Raw genomic sequence first — 24085 nt, forward strand, 5'->3', positions numbered from 1 at the left:
CATTCATCCGAAGAGATGTATACATTAATCGTAAAGGCCTTTAAAAACTCTATTAGATATCGTCCCCCTTCTGCAATGGTAGATGAATAGTGCGTATGGTCCACAGCTGATGTAACCTCACCCGTCTACCCCCCCCCCCCCCCACCGCGGTGGAGTGGTCTAATCCGCCGGCCCTCCGCGGCCACAGAGCGACGCTACACCGGGCAGATCGGGTTTCGGCGGCTGCGATGTTGTAAAAAGAGATCTTCATAATCAGGTATTAATATCAGACAGCGAGCGGCGGGCCCTCGGTGACCAGGGCGCTACAACCATGTCGACTCCGGCCAGAAGACGGCTCATGAGGGACTTCAAACGGTAAGCTGTCGGCTGAAGTGTCAGAAGGAGCTGCTAGGCTAGCTCGGAGCTAACGCTAGCGCGACCGAACTTGTCCGGCGTCAACAATCTCACCTGATTCGTCGATCGGTGTTCCGGCCGTAGAGAGTCGTGTGATTGACGCCCCGCTGGTGTTAGTAGATGACGTCCTGTCGGAGTTAGTAGATCACGTCCTGCTGGGGTTAGTAGAAGACGTCCCGCCGGGGTTAGTAGAAGACGTCCTGCCGGGGTTAGTAGAAGACGTCCTACCGGGGTTAGTAGATGGTCCCGCTGGGGTTTGTAGATGACGTCCCGCTGGGTTAGTAGAAGACCTCCTGCCGGGGTTAGTAGATGCCGTCTTCCTAGGGTTAGTAGATGACGTCCCGCTGGGGTTAGGGGTTAGTAGAACCAGTAGACTAACTGGTTAAGACTCTGTTCGGTGCTAACTAGCTGATTTTAAAGGTTCACTGGCGGAGCGGCTCTCCGTCTGAAGTCAACCGAAAGGTTCTGTGTACTAGGTGTCTGCGTGTCTCCCCCTCCAGCCTCTCTCTGGGCTCCACGGTCCTCAGTGTACTGGTGTTATTTACTGGTCCGGCATGTAAACATCCCAGTGGTACTGGTTCAGTGTCCGGAACCAGCAGAGCTCTAGATGTTGTTCCTCCAACATCTAGTCCATTAGGGGCTAGGACGGTCCTCAGAGTGTGTTAGGACGGTCCTCATAAACACAACACAATGTGTGTTAGGACGGCCCCCATAAACACAACACAATGTGTGTTAGGACGGTCCTCATAAACACAACACAATGTGTGTTAGGACGGCCCCCATAAACACAACCCAATGTGTGTGTTGGGACGGTCCTCATAAACACAATGTGTGTGTTGGGACGGTCCTCATTAACACAATGTGTGTGTACGATGGTCTCCTGTGCAGGCTGTCCCGTAGTAACACTCTGGGTCCCCAGGCTCCAGGAGGACCCCCCCGCCGGTGTGAGCGGAGCCCCCTCTGAGAACAACATCATGGTGTGGAACGCCGTCATATTCGGGTACGGCGGCGCAGCCTGGCAGAGCAGGAAGTGATGTCAGTTGTAAAGGATTCATGACCTGAACAGGATGTGTTTGTGCTCCCACAGGCCTGAGGGGACCCCCTTTGAGGACGGTGAGTGGCTGTGATTGGATGACCACTACGACATCGTCGGTCCACCCTCCCCTTGGTGGACGGGTTCTGATCCATCACGGTGTTGTTAATCCTTCAGATCATCCATTGTTGCATTAATGGCCATCTTTGATGCATTATTTATTCTATTCCTAATTAGTTAATATGGTGGGCTAGGTTCTAAGGCCAGAGGAACACTGTGGTGTAGTTCATATGGTGGGCTAGGTTCTAAGGCTAGAGGAACACTGTGGTGTAGTTCTTATGGTGGGCTAGGTTCTAAGGCTAGAGGAACACAGTGTGGTGTAGTTCATATGGTGGGCTAGGTTCTAAGGCTAGAGGAACACTGTGGTGTAGTTCTTATGGTGGGCTAGGTTCTAAGGCTAGAGGAACACTGTGGTGTAGTTCTTATGGTGGGCTAGGTTCTAAGGCCAGAGGAACACAGTGTGGTGTAGTTCATATGGTGGGCTAGGTTCTAAGGCTAGAGGAACACTGTGGTGTAGTTCATATGGTGGGCTAGGTTCTAAGGCCAGAGGAACACTGTGGTGTAGTTCATATGGTGGGCTAGGTTCTAAGGCCAGAGGAACACTGTGGTGTAGTTCTTATGGTGGGCTAGGTTCTAAGGCCAGAGGAACACTGTGGTGTAGTTCATATGGTGGGCTAGGTTCTAAGGCTAGAGGAACACGGTGTGGTGAGGCTAGGGTCCGAGTGTCCGGCCGCTGGTCACTAAACCCTGCTCTCCATTCCCCCTCCAGGCACCTTTAAGCTGACGGTCGAGTTCACAGAGGAGTACCCCAACAAGCCCCCCACGGTGCGGTTCGTCTCCAAGATGTTCCACCCCAACGGTAGGACCCTCCCCCGCCTCCCCCCCCCCCCTCCCCTCCTCTTTGTGAATGTGTAAGGTGACGTTATCGTTGTTTCCTAGTGTACGCAGACGGCAGCATCTGCCTCGACATCCTCCAGAACCGCTGGAGTCCCACCTACGACGTCTCCTCCATCCTCACCTCCATCCAGGTAGGACGGGTTCCAGCTGTTCTGATACCAGGACCGGAGGTTCCTCCCAGACCGCCTGAACTGCGGTCTGGTGTCTGCACAGAGAACACCAAACACTGCACAGAGAACACCAAACACTGCACAGAGAACACCAAACACTGCACAGAGAACACTAAACACTGCACAGAGAACACTAAACACTGCACAGAGAACACTAAACACTGCACAGAGAACACCAAACACTGCACAGAGAACACTAAACACTGCACAGAGAACACCAAACACTGCACAGAGAACACCAAACACTGCACAGAGAACACCAAACACTGCACAGAGAACACCAAACACTGCACAGAGAACACCAAACACTGCACAGAGAACACCAAACACTGCACAGAGAACACCAAACACTGCACAGAGAACACCAAACACTGCACAGAGAACACTAAACACTGCACAGAGAACACTAAACACTGCACAGAGAACACTAAACACTGCACAGAGAACATCAAACACTGCACAGAGAACACTAAACACTGCACAGAGAACACTAAACACTGCACAGAGAACATCAAACACTGCACAGAGAACACCAAACACTGCACAGAGAACACCAAACACTGCACAGAGAACACTAAACACTGCACAGAGAACATCAAACACTGCACAGAGAACACTAAACACTGCACAGAGAACATCAAACACTGCACAGAGAACATCAAACACTGCACAGAGATCATCAAACACCAAACACTGCACAGAGAACATCAAACACTGCACAGAGAACATCAAACACTGCACAGAGATCATTAAACACTGCACAGAGAACACCAAACACTGCACAGAGAACACCCAACACTGCACAGAGAACATCAAACACTGCACAGAGAAGATCAAACACTGCACAGAGAAGATCAAACACTGCACAGAGAACACCAAACACTGCACAGAGAACACTAAACACTGCACAGAGAACATCAAACACTGCACAGAGAACACTAAACACTGCACAGAGAACACTAAACACTGCACAGAGAACACTAAACACTGCACAGAGAACATCAAACACTGCCCAGAGAACACCAAACACTGCCCAGAGAACACTAAACACTGCACAGAGAACACTAAACACTGCACAGAGAACACTAAACACTGCACAGAGAACATCAAACACTGCACAGAGAACACTAAACACTGCACAGAGAACACTAAACACTGCACAGAGAACATCAAACACTGCACAGAGAACACCAAACACTGCACAGAGAACACCAAACACTGCACAGAGAACACTAAACACTGCACAGAGAACACCAAACACTGCACAGAGAACACCAAACACTGCACAGAGAACACTAAACACTGCACAGAGAACACTAAACACTGCAGCGTTCATTAACGGTCGGAATGGGAAACGATCTCCGACTGACGTGCTTTAGAGCTAACAAGTCGAAAAACATGGAGGCTCACGCTTAACTAGAAGAATACAAATGTATTCTAATTAAAGATTATAAGTGTTAATGACCTAGTTCTGAATAAAAAATAGTCCACAGTAAGTGAACATCGCTGTCATCGTAAGAGAACCCTTCAATAAGGACAGGTGTTGCTATAGTTACGATGCTAGACGCTGTATCGGTATGATCTCGGTATCGGCCGATACCCAAGTTCAGGAATCGGGAAGAAAAAGCGGTACGGGAACATCTCTGGTTTCAGTGGTCATGAGAGCTGGTGGCTGGTTCTGGACTGGTACCGTTCTCACTGCCCCCCCCTGTGCCCCCCCCCCAGTCGCTGCTGGACGAGCCGAACCCAAACAGCCCGGCCAACAGCCAGGCCGCCCAGCTGTACCAGGAGAACAAGAGGGAGTACCAGAAGAGGGTCTCAGCCATCGTGGAGCAGAGCTGGAGGGACAGCTGACCGCCTGCTGCCCCCAGTGTGTGTGTGTGTGTGTGTTTTAGTGGACCCCCCCCCATACACCTCTTGAAGCTTTTATGCACTTTACCTTCACCTTCCCTGTATCGCCTCCTCTGAACGGAACCCTTTCTTTTTATTTTGGCCCTCTGTGATTGGTCAGGGGCCTTTCGTTGGGCGGTTGGCCTTGTGGTTTAGTTTGGTCACTCAGGACGGGTTTGGGCCGTCTGCCAACGCACCTGTGTGCTGTAAGTCTCCCCACTCATCATGTCCACGTTCTGAAGGACGCGTGAAGCGTTTAACGTGGAGACGCTTCGGTCGCCATCCAACAGGTTTTTGGTCTGTAGTTGTTTTTTCCCAGAGGCGTTTCTCTGGGCTGATTGGTCCCCTCGGCAGGACAGACACACGGGGGCCACCAATGAGCCCGCTCTCCAGGGGTGTGAGCTCCATGCAGAGGTCAGGGGTCAGTGCTGGGGTACATACGGTCGCGTGCGTCTGACTTTATGTACAGGAGCTCTGTTCTCTCACTCTCCCCTCATTTACTTTTTTCAACACGTGTAAATAAAAAGGCAAATTCACTCGTCTCTTTTAATTGGTCAATTTTGGTGGTTTGTAACGTGGTAACCAGCCCACAACAGTACTGAGGATGAGTTGTGTATCATTCCATCACCGTCCTAAAGCCCAGCGGCCCGATGTTGGAACAGGATTCATTTCAACACATGACTACAAAGATAGAGGAAGTAGTTTATTTGTTAAGTAGAAACAAGGATGATAATGCATGCATGATACAACTTTGCAAAAAATAACCATGGGTACGAAAAAGAACAGTGGACCCAAAACATGCAGGTTGCGTTACATTATGTCTATACTTCAAATACAAACGTGAGCAGGAAGTAGCTCTGAGGCGCTCATAAAAATAGGTTCTTCCAGGAGTCCTTGTTCTTCCAACAGCGAGTCGATACAAAAATACAAATGGACACAAAGTGAGGCGTGGCGCGGCTACCTGTAGGAGCGCTCCTTCTTGGCCCGCTCCAGGGCCTTGTCCATGCTCTTCTCGTTCTCCCCCCGGCACTTGGGGCAGAACCACTTGCCCTTGGGCTTGTGGTGCAGCCCCACGCAGGAGAAGTGGAACCACTCGATGGGGCACTCGTCGTTGTCGCAGCCGATCATCTCGCCGTAGGAGACCTGCTCGCAGAGGCAGTAGGTGGGCTCGTCCGGGTCGATGGGGGGGTCCGGCGGGGACACCTCCCGCTCCGACTTCCCCTTGGACCGCTTCTTCTTCTTGGAGGACGTCTTGGCCCGCTTCTCCCGCGAGGCGCCGGCGTCCTCGCCGTGCTCCAGGCTGCCGCCCCCGAAGCTGTCCCGCCCCTCACCGTTCTTCTGCCGCCGCGACCGCTTCCCCCCGGACTTGTCCAGGGCGCCGCCGCTGGGTGGGGCCTCCTCCCTCCTCTTGTCGTGGTGCGCCGCCTTTCCGGGCGTCACCGTCACCGACGCCGCCGGGGACAAGATGGCGGCCGTGGCGGCGGCGGCCACGGCGACGGGGGGAGGGGCGTGGCTCTCAGGGCTCTCCTGGGACGAGTGGAGGTGCTCCGAGTGCCAGTCCATCTGCCGGGTACGGTTCTCCACCAGCTCCACCTGAACACAATACCACGCCCCTTTAGAGTCAGGTGACCTCAGACACGCCCCCTTTAGAGACAGGTGACCTCAGACACGCCCCCTTTAGAGGCTGACGGGTGACCTCAGAGGTCCGACCGGGGGAGGGGGGGGGTCATTACACACCATCTGAGCAGCGATCTGGATCTTCTCGTCTCCGAGCTCCTGGCTGCGGATCAGGACCTTCTGGATGGCCAGCTGGAGCCGGCGTCTCTGAAGGGGGTCCGCCTCCCGTCTGTAGCGCTCGTATGCCTCGTCGAGCTCCTTCAGGACGTCTGAGCACAGACACAGGGAAACAGTGAGGAGAGCAGCAGACACCAGGGAGACAGTGAGGAGACACCAGGGAGACAGTGAGGAGACAGCAGGGAGACAGTGAGGAGACACCAGGGAGACGGTGAGGAGAGCAGCAGACACAAGGGAGACACCAGGGAGACAGTGAGGAGACACCAGGGAGACGGTGAGGAGACACCAGGGAGACAGTGAGCAGCACAGACACCAGGGAGACAGTGAGGAGACGGTGAGGAGACACCAGGGAGACGGTGAGGAGAGCAGCAGACACCAGGGAGACAGTGAGGAGAGCAGCACAGACACCAGGGAGACAGTGAGGAGACACCAGGGAGACAGTGAGGAGAGCAGCACAGACACCAGGGAGACAGTGAGGAGACACCAGGGAGACAGTGAGGAGAGCAGCACAGACACCAGGGAGACAGTGAGGAGACAGTAGGGAGACACCAGGGAGACAGTGAGGAGACACCAGGGAGACAGTGAGGAGACACCAGGGAGACAGTGGGGGAGACAGTGAGGAGAGCAGCAGACACCAGGGTCATGGAGACAGTGTGAGGCATGTTCTAACAGTTCTATCAGTATCAATGCAGTTCAACCACCCAGAACATCATACGCTAAATGATGCAGCACTGGAGACGAGAACACATTCATCTGAGGTCCCCTCATATCAGTAAACCACCTGTCCTATAATACCATTAATGGCCGAGTGTGGTCCCCTTATATCAGTATCACCTTGTGTCCTATAATGTTATGTTATTAATATCCCACCTTGGTACTTGGCATCGATCTCCTTCATGAGGGACACGCTCCTCTGGAGGTCGAAGGGCAGCGACTCCACCAGGTCCAGGTACTCCTCCACATAATGGGCTACAACGTGGACGGGGTCCCCGGTGGTTGGGTTCAGCATCGCAGGTCTTTATTCAGCCTGACCACCGCACCTGGACACCAGAAAGACAACACATCACAATAAGACACAACAAACCACCATATGATACAATCAAACACGTGGATTTAGGCATTCAATTTGTTAATGGACATTTAAGCATCAGCCGTAAGCCTTAATGCTTATTCCAGTTAAGCTCTCGCTAAGCACCATGTTAAATAAATGCAAATATGTAGAAAAACAGGGCAGTTAGCGGATGTTACGAAACCACAGTAACATCAGAGGAGACAGGTGACGTGTTCGTGTGCAGCCCAAGAACGAACCGGAGTCAACAACATGAACGGAGAACGGCAGCAAACCCTGATGAACTGGACCCTGTCTGACCCTACATGACACACGGGGGACGGGCCGGACCTGTCTGACCCTACATGACACACGGGGGACGGGACGGACCTGTCTGACCCTACAGGACTCACCGGGGGGACGGACCTGTCTGACCCTACAGGACTCACCGGTGGGACGGACCTGTCTGACCCTACAGGACTCACCGGGGGGACGGACCTGTCTGACCCTACAGGACTCACCGGGGGGACGGACCTGTCTTTACAATTCCTGAGTCTAATCTCACACACACAACCATAATAGAAACAAAGATGCCGAAAAACCCGCTCTATGTCACAGATTAGCCGACATTATTAATGTAGACCACATCACGTGGGACCCGTGCTCCCAGTGGACCACACCACCCGGACCAGTACTCCCAGTGGACCACATGTAATTGAAGGGCTCTCGTCGGTCTGGTCATCATGTTGGTGGAGCTAGCGGACAGACAGCAGCCTGGCGGATCAGACAGACTGACGGCTCAGTTTACCTGACGGGTCCGTGGTTCGGGTCCGTGGTTCTGCTCCGGGAGGGGAGCGGTGACCCGGGGCCTGGTTGGTGGGTAGTGGAGGGTTTGGTGGCTTTAACCCGCGCTAGCTTACCGACCCGAGGCGCACTGTGCTGTTAGCCTAGCATCACTAGCATGCTGCTACTGCTAATGGGCCCTACTGCGCATGATCCAGGGGGGACGTGTAGTAGACTGGTGGATCGGATCCGCGTCAAACTGGGCTCTAGGAGAGTTCACATCTAATATATTTTTTTTAATTCAAAACAAGCAATTAAGTGAACTTGTAACAAGACAACCACAAACCAAAAATAGTAAAGCTCCTCAATCAAGATGAAAGATTTTAATACAGCTCGAAGGACCCCCTGTGGCGGAATAGGCGCGTTACATTAATATAATATAATAATATAATATTACTGCATGAGGATGTTGTGTAGGGGAGCCTGAAAAACAATAACTTCATCGAAAAATTGTAATCATTTATTGGAAATCTTTATATGAGTAACTTACTAATCATTTCTTTTTACATTTTCTTTCATGTTTTACACACAGAATATAGTATATAATATAGTATCACACTGCTCACTCCGTCCTTATACAGTATAAGCCAATCTGAAAAGATTTAAGAGGTCTTTGGACACCTTTACTCATCTAGCTATAGGCACATACAATTTATCCATGAGAAGAATCTGTGTTTTCATATTTAGACAGTGTTTGAGCGACAGCTTAACTGAAAAAGTCTCTTAAAGCATCGGTTGAGGAACACAGCAGTGTTCAGCTCTCAAAGAGCTTCCTGAAGGCCGGGCCGATCTCCTGGATCATGTCTGAGGTGGTGGTGGCGCGGCCGTGGGTCTGGAAGGCCTGGCTGTTGCACTGCTTGGTCAGGGCGCAGGCGCCGAAGGCAGCCAGCAGGGCGGGGCTCACGCTGGGGACAGCACACCGTTACTGACACACAGCTTCATGCTGTATCACAATCAGAACTACAGTTGTTCCCATACCGATCGAGGATCGAAAGTTCCTACGACACAGCCAAAAATGCAGGATCGGGAGACTCTGCGCAGATCAGATACAATACTAGCTAATATACTACACAGAGAACCTCACAAACACTGCTGTGTAACGCTGCGTTCGTTAACGGCCGGAGGTGGGAAGTCGGAATGGGAGACGCGTCATCTCCGACTTACCTGCGTTAGAGCCACCAAGTCGGGAAAACATGGATGCTCAGACTTAACTAGAAGAGCAATGATTATGATTCTGAGTATGATTCTAATTATAGGTTATAAATATGAATGATCTAGTTCTGAAAATAGATTTAGTTGTCGACAGTAAGTGAACCGACTTTACATCGCTGTCATGGTGGGAGAACCGTTCAAGGAGAACAGGTGCTGCTAGTGGTTAGTTAGTTAGTAGTTAGTAGCCGTTAGTGGTTACGACGCTAGACGCTGTGTGGGTATGTACTCGCTGTCGGGGAGCCTCTGTACTAACAGCGCGGTAGTGGAGGTACCTTCTGGACGGTGGCGTGGCGCTGAAGGCCCAGTGGGCCAGCGCCCCCAGGGACCCCGAGAGGAGGTCGCCCTGCCCCCCGCAGCGCCGTCCGCTGCCCCGCAGGCCGCAGGTGAGCACTGCAACACAACACGCACCGGTCACATGACCCCTCCGTACAGACCGCCGCTGACCGGCAGCAGCGCCCCCCGCTGGCCCCCGTCTGCGTGGCGCTCACCTCTCCGGCCGTCGGAGATCAGGTCCTGCTCCCCCTTCAGCAGCACCGTGACGTTCCCCAGGGCGCCGCTCAGCTGCAGCACGCTGCGGCGCCGGTCGCTGCCGTCCAGAGGCTCCTGGTGCTGAGACACGGCATGACACAGGGTCACATGACGTCATCACAGGGTCACATGACGTCATCACAGGGTCACAAGACATCATCACAGGGTCACATGACGTCATCACAGGGTCAGCATGACATCATCACAGGGTCACATGACGTCATCACAGGGTCACATGACATCACAGGGTCATATGACATCATCACAGAGGGACAGCATGACATCATCAGAGAGGGTCACATGCATCATCAAAGGGTCACATGACATAATCAGAGACGTAAACGCAGCACGACATAATCAGAGAGTCGTAAACGCAGCATGACATCATCAGAGAGACGTAAACGCAGCACGACATCATCAGAGATGGTCAGTCATCAGAGAGGGACGGTAACGCAGCGTGACATCATCAGAGCGTCAGCGGCGGCTCGGGTACCCACCAGCGCCTCGTAGAGCCGCGTGAACTCCATGAAGTTGGGGGTGAGGATGGCCTTCTGGTATCCTTGGATGACAGATGGTTGCTGGGCAACAAGCCATAGCCCATCCTGTTGTAAACAAACAAACAAATGAACACAGATGGACAAACAGACACCGGCAGCTATATTTAGTCTGAAGATTAAACGGATCAGACACCTGATCTTTAAATCAGTACTCACTGCATCGATGATTATTGGAATATCTCTTGCTTTGCATTTCTCAATGACCTCCTGGGGGGAGAAATGACAGAGTTCATAACCGATAACATTATACGAGTTTAGCAGAAGCTTTTGTGTATCAGTGTTGTGTCAGTGTTGTATCAGTGTGTGTTTATCAGTGTGTGTGTATTTGGGATGGCGAAAATGTAAAATATTCTTGGCCGGCCACCGAGCCTCATTAACCGGTTAACCGATCAGATTAAAATGTGCTATTGGAAATAACAGCCATTTCGAGCCAGGCCAGCCGCCTGCTAATTGGTAACTCTGCTCATCTCTCTCCCGCTCTGCCTCCGACTCACACACACACACACACACACACACACACACACACACACACACACACACACACACACACACACACACACACACACACACACACACACACACACACACACACACACACACACACACACACACACACACACACACACACACACACAAACACTCTCTCTGCGTGGGAGGCAGCGGCTCTCACCGCGCCACCACCTGTTTGAATTGAACCAAGAGGCGTTACTGCAAGTGGACCGTGTGTAGAGAGCCGGGCCAATCGGAAGAGGGCAGCGTAAGGAGCTCATTTGAAACATTGCCGCGGCTCATTTAAGAAAATGACAGCTCTGAAGAGACGCCGCTTGTTTAGGACGGAGGAGACGGAAAAATTGAGGAAGAGGGCTAATTTTCTCACCTCACACAAAAAGATCTTTGAATGAGATGGCTAACTGTAGTCTTACAGCGTTTAGTCCACTGTCCATATTCATTTAGAGATCATATTCTCCACCGCTCGCATGCGGGAATAATTAAGACTTGTGGGCTAGAGACGCGGTGTCCGTCCAACTTCCAATCAATCACCTCATCTGCTCATCTTGAGGTGTGTGACCACACACACTCAACGGCCACACTTATCCCAATTTTTTTTTAACCGACAAGCGACAAGATTAACGTTGATACGGTCAACCATTGGTCAAACGGTCATCGGCTAACATCCCTAGTGTGTGTCAGTGTGTCATTGTGTGTCAGTGTGTGTGTGTGTCAGTGTGTGTATCACTGTATCAGTGTGTTTATCAGTGTGTGTATCAGTGTGTCAGTGTGTGTATCAGTGTGTCAGTGTGTGTGTCAGTGTGGGTCTCAGTGTGTGGGTCAGTGTGTCTCTCAGTGTGTGTGTCAGTGTGTGTGTCAGTGTGTGTGTCAGTGTGTGTATCAGTGTGTGTATCAGTGTGTGTGTCAGTGTGTATGTCAGTGTGGGTCTCAGTGTGTGCGTCAGTGTGTCTCTCAGTGTGTGTGTGTCAGTGTGTGTGTCAGTGTGTGTGTACTGGTCGTGCCTTGGCTGTTCTCAGCAGACCCTCGTCCCTCCCCAGCCCCGGGCCGACCACCAGGCTGTGCAGTCGGGGCAGCCACTTGTCGATCTCCTCCAGGGCGTTGGGGCTGTCTCTGCATTCACACATCATAGCACGTGAGCCTTCACAACATAACATGTTAGCCTTCATAACATAGCATGTGAGCCTCATAACATAGCATGTTAGCCTTCATAACATAGCATGCGAGCCTCATAACATAGCAGGTTAGCCATCATAACATAGCATGTGAGCCTCATAACATAGCAGGTAAGCCTTCATAGCATAGCATGTGAGCCTCCTACAACCCTCAATAGAAAGGCATGTGTTCAGACTGGTCTCAGCCTGTTTAGATGTGGAGGAAGAGAGCTCCTAACTTTATGTGGGCAACAAACCGGTTACAGGTTACAGATCTAGATGTAGATCTAGATGTAGATCTAGATGTATTGGTAGATCTAGAGCGTACACCCCCTCCGGACTGGGTCCTGACAACACTTTCTACGTCTCTCCTTTCCGTTCAGACCGAGGAAACAGCAACAACCATCGATCAAAACAGGAACAATAGTACAAATAAGAGTGCATCGTTGGCCCATGCCGAAGGCGGAAGGTGAGGGTACGACATCACACCTGCATTAGGAGGACCACCATACGGGGACTGAACCAGTGTGAACCAGTGCCGTAGTGTCTACCACAGGGCTCTCCCTGCAGCGGGCTGAGCCTCTAGTTATGGTTCATGGCGATGGAATGCAGATCCGTTGTGCAGCTGAGCGTGTTTCTAGTTCAGGCTATGAGGACTCTTGTCTCAGCCTGCTGCCTGCTAGCGTGTTTTGGCGTGTGTTGATTCTGAATCATCCAATAGCATCCAGCTGCAGCCCCGGAGCACTCTGCTTCAGGGAGAGCCCTCTGGTAGACACTACAGCTCTGGTTCTCATCCCAGTCACCATATGGAGGGCCTAATGCAGGTGTGATGTCGTACCCTCACTTTCCGCCTTCGGCATGGGCCAACTCTTATTTGTACTTGTCTTATTTGTTTTGATTGATGGTGGCTGCTGTTTCCTTCATTATAATATCTAGTTAGCCTCAGCGGCATGATAGGCTGGCCACTGGGGCCCAGAGAGCGGCCAAGAGATCCCCCACTAACAGCCTGAGCCCTTTTGGGGACCCATCGATGTCCTCCTATTGGTCCCTCAGGGCCCACAGGCCTGACACCATCCATGGGTCTGCTGGTTCAGATGTCAAACTCTTTGCTTCAACCATTCCCCCCCCCATAACCTCCCCCACCACCACCACCACCCCCACCCCCACTCCCACCACCACCCTCACCACCACCCCCACCCCCACCCCCACTACCACCCTCACCACCACCCCCACCCCCACCGGGAGAGGCTGACACTTACAGGACTGGGTGGACGATGAGCTCAGGGCTGTAGGACTTGATGACGATCGCAGCCTCCCGGGTGCAGAAGACGTGAGACAGGTCAGCACCCTGGAGGAGCCAGAGGAACGTCAGTATGTGACCCACACACCAGAGGCAGTACAGTGTGCTCGCTGCTCCTTCATGTATTATTTACCACTTTCAGCGCAGAGATGGCAGCGAAGTACGGAGCTCCGGTGTACCTGAACAGGAGGCAGAGTTAGGCTCAGGCTGACGCTGCCTCCTCATGACCCTTAACCCAGATGGAGCCCCCCTGGTCCCCCCCCCCCCACCAGTCCTGCCCCCCCCAGACAGCCACCTACTCCTGGCAGCCTCCAATGATGCCGATGCGTCCATCTTGGCCCTTGTGCTTCTTGGAGGTCAGCGCGGGCACGATGGTCCTCACCAGGGAGAGGGTCTCCTCATCCATGCCTGGGGGGGACAGGGGGGTTAGGGAGGCTCAGGCGTTCGGCAGGATGGACAGCGTGGATCATGTGTCCTCTCTACCGGGCCTTAGGATAAGTTAGGTTAGGTTAGGTTGTCCTTTATTGTCCCTTTTTTTGGGATTCTTTATCTGCTTTTCACCCGTCGGGAGCTGGTACACACACACACACACACACACACACACACACACACACACACACACACACACACACACACACACACACACACACACACACACACACACACACACACACACACACACACACACACACACACACACACACAGGAGTGACCGGTCAGAGGTCCACACACATGGGGGTCCACCGGCCCCTCGGGAGCAGTGGGCTGCTGCAGTGCAGCGCCCGGGGAGCAGGTGGGGGTCTCAGGTGCCTTGCTCAAGGACACCTCATCTGTGGATGAGGTCGTAGCAGAGTGCTGCTCTACTACTCCCACCGTCCATATCTTTGCCAACCGGTGGGAATTCGAACCGGCCCCCCTCCGGTCACCGGTCCAACTCCTTCACCAGTAGGCCACGGATGGATGGCCTGGCGCTGTAGGGCGGGGCGTGAGACTGCAGACCCCCACCCCAGCCTGACGGCCTCTGGTCCTAAACACGGAGGTACACCCCGACACCAACACCTGGTCCGGCCAGACGGTGGCGCTACACTCAGCCGGTCCGCGGGGTGACGGGTCCTTCTTCTCCTCACATCCTCTCCAAACTCCAGACGGAGGCTAGCACCTAGCGCCTATAGCTAGCGCCTGTACCTAGCCCCTATAGCTAGCGCCTGTACCTAGCCCCTGTACCTAGCGCCTGTACCTAGCGCCTGTACCTAGCGCCTGTACCTAGCGCCTGTACCTAGCGCCTGTACCTAGCCCCTGTACCTAGCGCCTGTACCTAGCGCCTGTACCTAGCGCCTGTACCTAGCCCCTGTACCTAGCGCCTGTACCTAGCGCCTGTACCTAGCCCCTGTACCTAGCGCCTGTACCTAGCCCCTGTACCTAGCGCCTGTACCTAGCGCCTGCGGGTCTGACGGGAGCTGCTGGCTCTGCTGCTGGGGCCAGTCGGCCGTCGGGTGTGGGGGGGTCCGTCTGAGGTGGGTGGGCGGGCCGCGGGGGCCGGAGGGGGAGGCAGAGCCTCTGGGGAACGCCCGGGGGGGGGCGGGAGGCTCGTTCCGATGGGAGGAGGCTGCGGAGGGGGGCTGGGCTGAGGAGATGCTGGAAAACATCTGGCCCAGCATCTGGAGGGTCTGGAGCTCGCGGGCGTGCTCCGCCTCCCTGCGGCGGTCCTCCGCCTGCAGCCGCTGCTCCTCCACGCGGTAGAAGCCCTCCTCCGCCTGGGCGCTCTGCTCCAGGAACTGCTCCATCAGCTTCTCCAGGGGGAAGTTGGCGCGGCGCTTCTTGGGCCGTTTGGCCCGGCCGGAGGTCAGGGGGCCGGGGGCCAGGGGGCTGGAGGTCAGGGTGCTGGTGGGCTGGCTGCTGGGGTGAGGACGCACAGAGCTGCCTGGACAGAGGGACAGGTGGCCTCCGTTAGACAACCATCTATGGTCGAGGAAGGTTACACAGCGTGTCTGTCCGATGGTCGTGGTGTGCTTACCGTTATTCCCGACGGTCACTTTGATGGGGATCGGGATGGGAACCGTCGGGTACTCCAACTTCACTTCCGTCTCAGCCGGCCTGTGGAAGTCGCCCATGTTCTCTGAGTAGGGGTCGTGGGGGTCTTCTCCCTCCTCCTCCAGGCAGTCGGCGGTGTCGTCCCCACCCGTCCCGCTGTCCATGAACTCCTGGGGGTCCAGGACCGGTCGGTTGCTGAGGATGTTCTCCATGGCGTCATAGAACTTGCATATCTTGTGGTACTGGCCGTTGTTCCGGATGTTGCCCTCCTTGGCCAACAGGAACTGCCTCTTCAGACTTTTGATCCGGACCCTGCACTGTTCGGGGGTGCGTTCGAACCCCGTGGCGGCCAGCCGGCGGGCCACGTCCCGGTACACGAAGCTGTTCCGGAAGTGTCCGTCCAGCGCCACCTGGATGTCCTGCTCGCCCCAGATGGTGAGCAGGGTCCGGGTCTCCACGTCCGACCACAGGAACCCCCGCGTCGTGTTGTTCTGCATCCCAAGGATCGGGTCCGGAGTCCCAGCGGCTCTTTGATTCCGTTCACTACGAGCTGCGGAGCGGCGCCATCTGCTCGTTCCGTGGACACCGGAGTTATTGTTATGATTGTGTGTTTATCGTTCAACTTCAGGATAATGAGCGGATCTCGTCCCAACTCTTCAAACGCTAACCCGAATGTAGTCGACGTCATTAGCAAAATGCCTGCTTAATACATCCGTAATGACGCCGGCTCTGGACCTGCCAGCCCGCCGACCTCCCGGTCTATCAGTCATGGGAAAACTGACCTGAGATCAGTTGTCAGTCAGAACCAGAGGCCGCCATGCAGCGACGAGGAGACTGCGGGGTCCTAGAGCCCGTTAATACCGAGGAGAACGCGGGGTCCTAGAGCCCGTTAATACCGAGGAGACCGCGGGGTCCTAGAGCCCGTTAACACCGAGGAGACCGCGGGGTCCTAGAGCCCGTTAACACCAAGGAGACCGCCAGGTCCTAGAGCCCGTGGGGTGTCGGCCCTGAAGGGGGGCACTGGTTTATACTGGTGGCAGTGGTTTATAAGGGTGGCAGTGGAAAGGCTTGTAAGGAAAACTGGCTCTGTTGTAGGCACTGAACTGGAGTGCATCACACTAACATCTGACGAAAGGAACCTGAACAAACTGCTCTCCATCTTGCACAATGACTGTCATCCACTCCACTGCACAAAGCAGAAGAACATGATCAGCTCGAGATTACACACACAACGCCAACTGACAGACGAAAGCATTTGTCCCTAGGGCCATACATCGGTACAACGTGACACTGAAGTGAGGAAAAGGGGGGGAGATACTAGACATCTCTGCGTAGTCTGTCTCCCTTCCCATCGCTTCCAGTACCTCCCTTAAACAGTGTACTACTGTCCACTGTTTACTGGCTATATTAGCCCACGACCCCTCCCTCCTCCGGCCTGGTCCCCCCGGCACGGACCCCCTAAGCCCAGACAGACCCCCATCCTACTCTTAGCATTATTACTGTTTACATATTTATTACCAGTTTGCTTTAAACTTTATCCTTGCACGTTTATAGTTTCTAAATTATTAATATTCTTGCACTAGTCCTTTCTATTGCCCATATTTAATGCCGGTATGTACTTATTTGCACCACCATCGTGTCACATATTCTCCAAGAGCACCGTCGCCTATCTTTTATCGTCCGTATGGACCATGTGGATATTTCATTTTATCTTTATAATCTTGTTTGTGTTGTATGTGTATGCTGTGTGTGACGTGTTCAAGTGAGTGCGACTTGGCAATTGGCAATGTTCTCATAATGTTGGCAGTGGTTTATAACGGTGGCAGTGGTTTGTAATGGTCTGTTGAATGACTGGTTCCTATGTGGACTTTACCTGGTTCCTTCAGACATCCTAACGTAATAAGGATCGAAAGCGCCCCTGTGAGAACGCAAACTACCACCATCCGAGTCTCCGGCGGCATGTTGCTGTAGATACTCCACCTGAACTAACTTGAGATCAAAACAACAACGACAAACGCGCTACATCCGACAGGCACTCTTTGTGGTTCTTCTTACCTAAACTCGTACTGCGTATAAACGCTGGAAAGAGAGCGATAATATTCCTGATCATGAGGACTTTAAGTACGGCTCAGGCTCTGCAGGCTAACCGGTTACTGAGCGTTCATCCCACCGCGGATCCCCCGGAACCGGATGTTACAAGGTTTTTTTGGGGCGAAAGAGAGAGGGCGGGACTTTCAGTTACATGGGTTTAGAGACGAGAGATGGAGGGACTTTCGGTGGAGGGATATACTTTTCTGTTCGGTAATTCGGATATTGTGTTATTACGTTTTCTTTTAAGTTTTTTTTTTATTACCCCCCCTATAAAGCTCCACATAATCCTCCTGGTCAGGATCCTATTATTCACTTCCCGGAGACTGATAACAGCTCAGAGGAAATAAGTGACCGGAAGTTGTGTTGCTGTAGACCGGGGGAACAGTACATTTCAAGACCCTCTCTCCTTCTAGTCAGGACGCTTTGGTGTTTTTGTAATGCTGTTATGCTATTGGCTGCTGCTGTCAAAGCGAGAGCAGTGTCAGTTTGTAAGCTTGATTTATTCCGTATTCAAATCAGCTTTGTTCAATAAAAAAGTCCCGAAGGTTTCCCGTATCTTGTTCCCAGCAGGCCAACGGTACCGGAAGCCCGTGTGTTCAGGATCATGAGACTCGTTTGCTGAGCTTGTTTTCTCTGATACGGACCTTATCATCAGTCACTTGTCCGATAACAGCTCGTCACAGGACCAGCCGCCCCCGGGTCCCCCCACCCCCACGCCCCCCCCGCCCCACAGGGAAAATTTAAATGAAAATTTATTTGTAAAGCACATTTAAAAAAACAACAACAGTTGACCAACGTGCTTAAAAAAACCCGAACTAAACTTGGGGAACTAAACCCCAAGGAACTAACCCCTGGGAACTAATCTAAGGAAATAAACCCCGCCACGGGACTAAACCCCACGGCCACGGCACTAAAGCCATGCAGGGAACTAAACCCACGGCACTAAACCAAGGGCACTAAACCCAGGGAACTAAACCCCACGGCACTTAACCCAGGAAACTAAACCAACGTACGGAACTCCCACTCTTCTCCAGCCCTCCGTGCGGCAGCAGTCTGCTGGTCGCGTCGCTTCCCGTTTCTTAACTCCGCTCTGTGAGGAGCGATCAGCAGCTCGTCTCCTGAGCTTCTCACCATGCCCGGTTGGGAGGACTTTGGATCCAGCCCCGCTACTCACGCCAGTTAGACGGAGTGAGGGGATCTGAACTCTGAAGTGATCTGAAGCGATCTGAAGTGATCTGAAGTGACCTGAAGCGGTCGTTATTTCTTCACGATGCCTGAGATCTCCAAGATGAAGAAGCCGGACGTGAAGGTGGTGATCCTGGGGGACATGAACGTGGGGAAGACCTCGCTGCTCCACCGGTACACGGAGCGGAAGTTCAGAGACACCATCAGCACCGTCGGAGGGGCGTTCTACCTCAAGCAGTGGGGGCCCTACAACATCTCCATCTGGGACACGGCAGGTAAGGCTCGGATCTCAACATGGGCTCTGATTTGAACCAGGGCTCTGATCTGTACGTTTCATGGGCTCTGATCTGAACGTTTCATGGGCTCTGATCTGAACGTTTCATGGGCTATGATCTGAACGTTTCATGGGCTCTGATCTGAACGTTTCATGGGCTCTAATCTGAACGTTACATGGGCTCTGATCTGAACATGGGCTCTGATCTGAACGTTCAATGGGTTCTGAACATCTGATCTGAACGTTTCATGGGGTCTGATCTCAACATGGGCTCCAATCTTAACATGAGCTCTGATCTGAACGTTACATGGCCTTTGATCCTTTTGCATCAACTTGTTTTTACCGTGCGTCTCGTGACCCGATCACCTGCCCCCCCCGTCGCGTCTCCCTGTGGAACGCCGAGCTCGGTAATATCGGTGGGTCTGGTCCTGTCCATCGGTAGCATGTAGCCTAGCAACAGGTCCTCACAGGACAACGTCACAACTCCACCAAGTTTTAAACTGTGCTTTTCTATAACTAAGCAGCTTACACAAACTGTACCTTCTGAAAAGAAATACACATCGTTTACGGGTTTTATGTGTGAATCTTGCGTACTTTAAGGACCTTACTAAAGGTGTTAGTTGAATATGAAATGTGTAAATAACGACGCGCACAGAATTTATAATTTATTATCCAGGGTGGAAGGTTCTAGTGACATTAAAGCACGGGGTTGTGTTCCCTCCTAAGGTCAGTCTCAGGGTTTACAGCTAAAGGTTCTACATGATGTGTGTTCATGACCAACGATGGGAACTCCTCGATTTTGTAATCATTGGCTCAATGTCACGGTTTGTCATCACTGAACGTCCCTTGGCCCCGTGACCTCTGATGAAATGGCACTTGCATTAAGTCCCCCCTAAGAGTAACAGAAGCATGTCTCAGACCTCTTCACGGCTTTAGGTTTTGGTTCCACCAGGTCGGACGGTTAGAACCTGGATTCGGTTCTTACTTCAAACATGTTTTTGTTTGTTCTGATGGCCAGGCTGGACTACGCTGGCTGGGTTCAGCTGGCTGGCTGGACTACGCTGGCTGGGTGCAGCTGGCTGCCTGTTCCTCTTAACAGCCACATGACTCCAGGCAGGCAGATCCATGACTCCACAGCCGTAACCTTTCCCACACTCACATGTCCTCGGCGCCCAGAGAGGGTGACTCCTCTGGTGGGAGGTCTGCCGCTGGGTTTCAGCCACTGGGTTCTTATCTTAATGCTGCACATTAAGGCTCATTAGTAATTCCACAGCCCTCTATTGGTTTCCTCATTCCATCCCCCGTTCCTCAACCAACATAACTCCCATGTCAGCACTTTCTCAGATCTCCAAATAGAGTTTCCTCTTTTGTCCAATGTGGGACTCTGTAGAACCCCACACAGCCTCCTGGACTCCGTTAGACCCCCACAGGCCCATGTCTCTAGACCCCCAAAGAGCCATGTCACTAGACCACCACAGTGTCTCTAGACCTCCACAGTGTCTCTAGACCACCACAGTGTCTCTCTCTAGACCACCACAGTGTCTCTAGACCACCACGGTGTCTCTAGACCACCACGGTGTCTCTCTCTAGACCACCACGGCGCCTCTAGACCACCACGGCGTCTCTAGACCACCACGGTGTCTCTAGACCACCACAGTGTCTCTCTCTAGACCACCGCAGTGTCTCTAGACCACCACAGTGTCTCTAGACCACTACAGTGTCTCTAGACCACCACAGTGTCTCTCTCTAGACCACCACGGTGTCTTTAGACCACCACAGTGTCTCTCTCTAGACCACCACGGTGTCTCTCTCTAGACCTCCACAGTGTCTCTAGACCACCACGGTGTCTCTCTCTAGACCACCACGGCGCCTCTAGACCACCACAGTGTCTCTCTCTAGACCACCACGGTGTCTCTAGACCACCACGATGTCTCTAGACCACCACGGTGTCTCTCTCTAGACCACCACGGTGTCTCTCTCTAGACCACCACGGTGCCTCTAGACCACCACGGCGTCTCTAGACCACCACGGTGTCTCTCTCTAGACCACCACGGTGTCTCTCTCTAGACCACCACGGTGTCTCTAGACCACTACAGTGTCTCTAGACCACCACGGTGTCTCTTTCTAGACCACCACGGTGTCTCTAGACCACCACGGTGTCTCTAGACCACCACGGCGTCTCTAGACCACCATGGTGTCTCTCTCTAGACCACCACGGCCTCTCTAGACCACCACGGTATCTCTAGACCACTACAGTGTCTCTAGACCACCACGGTGTCTCTCTCTAGACCACCACGGTGCCTCGTCTAGACCACTACAGTGTCTCTAGACCACCACGGCCTCTCTAGACCACCACGGTGTCTCTCTCTAGACCACCACGGCCTCTCTAGACCACCACGGTGTCTCTCTCTAGACCACCACGGCGTCTCTAGACCTGGCTCTGAATCATTGTATCTTGTTTGAATAAACAATGGGAACACAGAACTGCTCTTATGTCAGAGAGGAGGCAGACGTTTCCCTGGCGTTGTGCATCCATTACAAGCTTTCATATCTCAGCAACAAAGCTTCTTTGTTTCCAACGGCCGCTTGAAAAGCCTGACGCAAAACTCCTAACCCTCGACCTTTAAAAACCCCTTCTTTAAAACAGTAAGATAGCATCTATCTTGTTTAATGTTTGGTTCACCCTAACCCTTAATACAGCTAACCACTGACATCATTATGGTTACCACATACACCACACCCATCAGCACCTCCACCAGCACCTCCACCAGCCCCACCACCAGCACCTCCACCAGCACCACCACCAGCACCTCCACCAGCACCACCACACCCATCAGCACCTCCACCAGCACCACCACCAGCACCTCCACCAGCACCACCACACCCACCAGCACCACCAGCAGCACCACCACCAGCACCTCCACCGGTGGTAGTGGCAGATAGCCTAGATCTTAAAATGGAGCCTTCCTTCCTGTTCTGATGGCGTGGCCCCAGAGCGCTGTGTTGCGTCACAGCCGGCCACGCTGGAGTCACATGACGTCCACAGGGCGATGTGTTCAGTGCTCCCCAGGCTTTTGGAGGTCAGAGTTGAGTCCCTTTGCAAAACTACTGTCATCTCCACCCAGGGATTGTTTCTGATCGGATCCCAGATCTGTAGTGGGACGGTGGGCCCCCTCTGAGGGACCGCTGACCTTTAGGGTCGGTGAGGGGAGGGGACGTACCTACTCTGTGCTGCTTGGGGTTTGGACGCGTTGATCTCATAGGCCCCTTATGTCCCCGTGTCCCCCCGAGGGTCCCCGTGGTAACGTGGGACGGTGCAGGTTAAGTGTAGGGTCTGATTAGCATGAATGAAGTTAGGTTAGCATGAAGTCACGGTAGGCACCATTTGGGATTCTCCTCACGGTACTTTTATCAGACACAATGACCATATCAAGCCAGGTCTCGACGGCACTATATCTATTAAGCATACATGCGTTCTAGAACATAGTCCGAGATTCCTGCCTACACCAACTCATTACAAAAAATAAAACGTATAAAAAGGGAGACTTCACTCGTAGACTGCAAAGTTACTCGTAGCAGAGCAGAGGAGCACGCGCCCTTCTTCTGGTTCAACCTTAACGACAAATAAAGGGAGGCGCCCCCTAGTGGCGCTGCATGCTATAGACCTGACTGTCCCCCCCTCTGTCCCCAGGCCGGGAGCAGTTCCACGGCCTGGGCTCCATGTACTGCCGGGGCGCGGCCGCCGTCATCCTGACCTACGACGTGACCAGCTGGCAGAGTCTGGCGGAGCTGGAGGAACGCTTCCTGTCGCTGACCGACACCGCCAACCACGACTGCATCTACGCCATCGTGGGCAACAAGGCCGACCTCACGGACCCCCGCGCCCAGCTGCCCGCAGACCCCCAGAGCCCCGCCGAGGGCGGCGAGCCCGGGACAGGGCCCCGGGTCCCCTCGGCCTGCCCCACCCCCCCAGCCTCCCCCCTCTCCCCCGGCTCCCCGCCCCAGCAGGTGGGCCGCGAGGAGGCGGCGGCGCTGTACGGCCGCGTGCTGCGCTACAAGGGGCTGGACGAGGGCAGCAGCCTGCCGGCCGACAGGATGTGCTTCGAGACCAGCGCCCGGACGGGCTACAACGTGGACCTGCTGTTCGAGACGCTCTTCGACCTGGTTCTGCCCTCCATCCTGAGGAAGAGGACGGAGAACCAGCGCTCGCCCACCGTTGACCTGGAGGACTACTGCGAGCCCCCCGGCAGGAGGAGGGGCTGCTGCTAGGGCAGCCCTACTGACACTGGACCCCGGGCGGACCTGGACCCCCGGGGGACCTGGACCCCCGGGGGACCTGGACCCCGGGCGGACCTGGACCCCCGGCGGACCTGGACCCCGGGCGGACCTGGACCCCGGGCGGACCTGGACCCCCGGGGGACCTGGACCCCGGGCGGACCTGGACCCCCGGCGGACCTGGACCCCCGGCGGACCTGGACCCCCGGCGGACCTGGACCCCGGGGGACCTGGACCCCGGGCGGAGCTGGACCCCCGGCGGACCTGGACCCCCGGCGGAGCTGGACCCCCGGCGGACCTGGACCCCCGGCGGACCTGGACCCCCGGCGGACCTGGACCCCCGGTGGACATTGACCCCCAAGACCGCCTGCTGGGACGTGGTCCTTTAATTTTTTTCTAGCCAATCCACACACATACACTTACACGTGCACGCACACACACACGCACACACAGTGCAGAGTTATTTAAAAAAAATCGATATTTAGATGTCTATCAACTGTTGAAGGGTGTGAAGGACCAGTCCACGTCGTGGGGGGTCTCTCTGGCTTCTGAACCCCCCCTGGGGACCAAAGGAGGGTTAGTGGGGGGAGGGAGGGGGGAGTTTATTCTAAAGTATATTTGTTCCTACAATGCATGAATGAGTGCACTAATTGTTCTGTAGTTTCTTGGGTGGGTGTCGTCTGAAGTCCTGTTGCTTTGGATGGACACAGGCTGACGTCATTATTAACTTAGGAGTTGAGACTCACAATCTGCACTACTTGATAATTATGCATATCCCTGTTTTGTAAGATGCTATGATAATAAAGATTTCTATTTTAAAATAATTGAGAATTATTGTCTAAA

General features: G+C 53.7%; 4 protein-coding genes across 10 annotated transcripts; 2 read left to right on the forward strand and 2 right to left on the reverse strand.

Annotated features, from left to right (window-relative positions):
- Positions 1-141: 141 nt before the first annotated feature.
- Positions 142-4993, forward strand: ube2al (ubiquitin conjugating enzyme E2 A, like). 4 transcript variants are annotated; one of them, XM_030342854.1, is made up of 6 exons: positions 142-354; positions 1313-1393; positions 1481-1506; positions 2256-2345; positions 2426-2514; positions 4279-4993. In XM_030342854.1, exons 1-6 carry the CDS (start codon positions 311-313, stop codon positions 4405-4407), a joined length of 459 nt encoding a protein of 152 aa, XP_030198714.1. In that variant the 5' UTR covers positions 142-310; the 3' UTR covers positions 4408-4993. The 4 variants fall into 4 exon arrangements, with proteins under 4 accessions (XP_030198714.1, XP_030198716.1, XP_030198717.1 ...); XM_030342856.1 differs by lacking the exon at positions 142-354 and adding an exon at positions 583-601; XM_030342857.1 differs by lacking the exon at positions 142-354 and adding an exon at positions 607-625.
- Positions 4994-5131: 138 nt separating this feature from the next.
- On the reverse strand, positions 5132-8283 carry ing1 (inhibitor of growth family, member 1). Its single transcript, XM_030342851.1, has 4 exons — positions 8094-8283; positions 7108-7277; positions 6181-6329; positions 5132-6036 (listed from the first exon to the last, which is right to left on the reverse strand). Exons 2-4 carry the CDS (start codon positions 7244-7246, stop codon positions 5401-5403), a joined length of 924 nt encoding a protein of 307 aa, XP_030198711.1. The 5' UTR covers positions 7247-7277; positions 8094-8283; the 3' UTR covers positions 5132-5400.
- Positions 8284-8572: 289 nt separating this feature from the next.
- naxd (NAD(P)HX dehydratase) lies at positions 8573-17619 on the reverse strand. Of its 4 annotated transcripts, none has more exons than XM_030342838.1 (12): positions 17291-17613; positions 15401-15984; positions 14819-15307; positions 13686-13794; positions 13520-13565; positions 13346-13434; positions 11937-12045; positions 10582-10632; positions 10366-10470; positions 9829-9949; positions 9613-9730; positions 8573-9033 (listed from the first exon to the last, which is right to left on the reverse strand). In XM_030342838.1, the coding sequence occupies exons 1-12, from the start codon at positions 17305-17307 to the stop codon at positions 8883-8885; spliced, it is 1989 nt and encodes a 662-aa protein (XP_030198698.1). In that variant the 5' UTR covers positions 17308-17613; the 3' UTR covers positions 8573-8882. The 4 variants fall into 4 exon arrangements, with proteins under 4 accessions (XP_030198698.1, XP_030198699.1, XP_030198702.1 ...); XM_030342839.1 differs by having other exon boundaries at positions 17473-17597; XM_030342842.1 differs by lacking the exons at positions 14819-15307; positions 15401-15984 and having other exon boundaries at positions 17473-17619.
- Positions 17620-18299: 680 nt separating this feature from the next.
- On the forward strand, positions 18300-24070 carry rab20 (RAB20, member RAS oncogene family). Its single transcript, XM_030342853.1, has 2 exons — positions 18300-18968; positions 22659-24070. The coding sequence occupies exons 1-2, from the start codon at positions 18779-18781 to the stop codon at positions 23234-23236; spliced, it is 768 nt and encodes a 255-aa protein (XP_030198713.1). The 5' UTR covers positions 18300-18778; the 3' UTR covers positions 23237-24070.
- Positions 24071-24085: the final 15 nt, after the last annotated feature.

Source organism: Gadus morhua, chromosome 20 (genome assembly GCF_902167405.1).
Source record: "Gadus morhua chromosome 20, gadMor3.0, whole genome shotgun sequence".
Lineage (NCBI taxonomy): Eukaryota > Metazoa > Chordata > Actinopteri > Gadiformes > Gadidae > Gadus > Gadus morhua.

Excerpts from the sequence above, each read along its gene's own strand:
- ing1 (XM_030342851.1), bottom strand. The coding sequence starts at position 7,246 with ATGCTGAACCCAACCACCGGGGACCCCGTCCACGTTGTAGCCCATTAT. Across the intron at positions 6,330-7,107 it reads GATCGATGCCAAGTACCAAG|ACGTCCTGAAGGAGCTCGAC; the intron begins GTGGGATATTAA and ends GTCTGTGCTCAG. Across the intron at positions 6,037-6,180 it reads TCCAGATCGCTGCTCAGATG|GTGGAGCTGGTGGAGAACCG; the intron begins GTGTGTAATGAC and ends TATTGTGTTCAG.
- rab20 (XM_030342853.1), top strand. The coding sequence starts at position 18,779 with ATGCCTGAGATCTCCAAGATGAAGAAGCCGGACGTGAAGGTGGTGATC. Across the intron at positions 18,969-22,658 it reads CTCCATCTGGGACACGGCAG|GCCGGGAGCAGTTCCACGGC; the intron begins GTAAGGCTCGGA and ends CTCTGTCCCCAG.
- naxd (XM_030342838.1), bottom strand. Across the intron at positions 10,471-10,581 it reads TTCCAATAATCATCGATGCA|GATGGGCTATGGCTTGTTGC; the intron begins GTGAGTACTGAT and ends TGTTTACAACAG. Across the intron at positions 9,731-9,828 it reads GATCTCCGACGGCCGGAGAG|TGCTCACCTGCGGCCTGCGG; the intron begins GTGAGCGCCACG and ends GTTGTGTTGCAG.
- ube2al (XM_030342854.1), top strand. The coding sequence starts at position 311 with ATGTCGACTCCGGCCAGAAGACGGCTCATGAGGGACTTCAAACG. Across the intron at positions 355-1,312 it reads CTCATGAGGGACTTCAAACG|GCTCCAGGAGGACCCCCCCG; the intron begins GTAAGCTGTCGG and ends CTGGGTCCCCAG. Across the intron at positions 2,346-2,425 it reads CAAGATGTTCCACCCCAACG|TGTACGCAGACGGCAGCATC; the intron begins GTAGGACCCTCC and ends GTTGTTTCCTAG.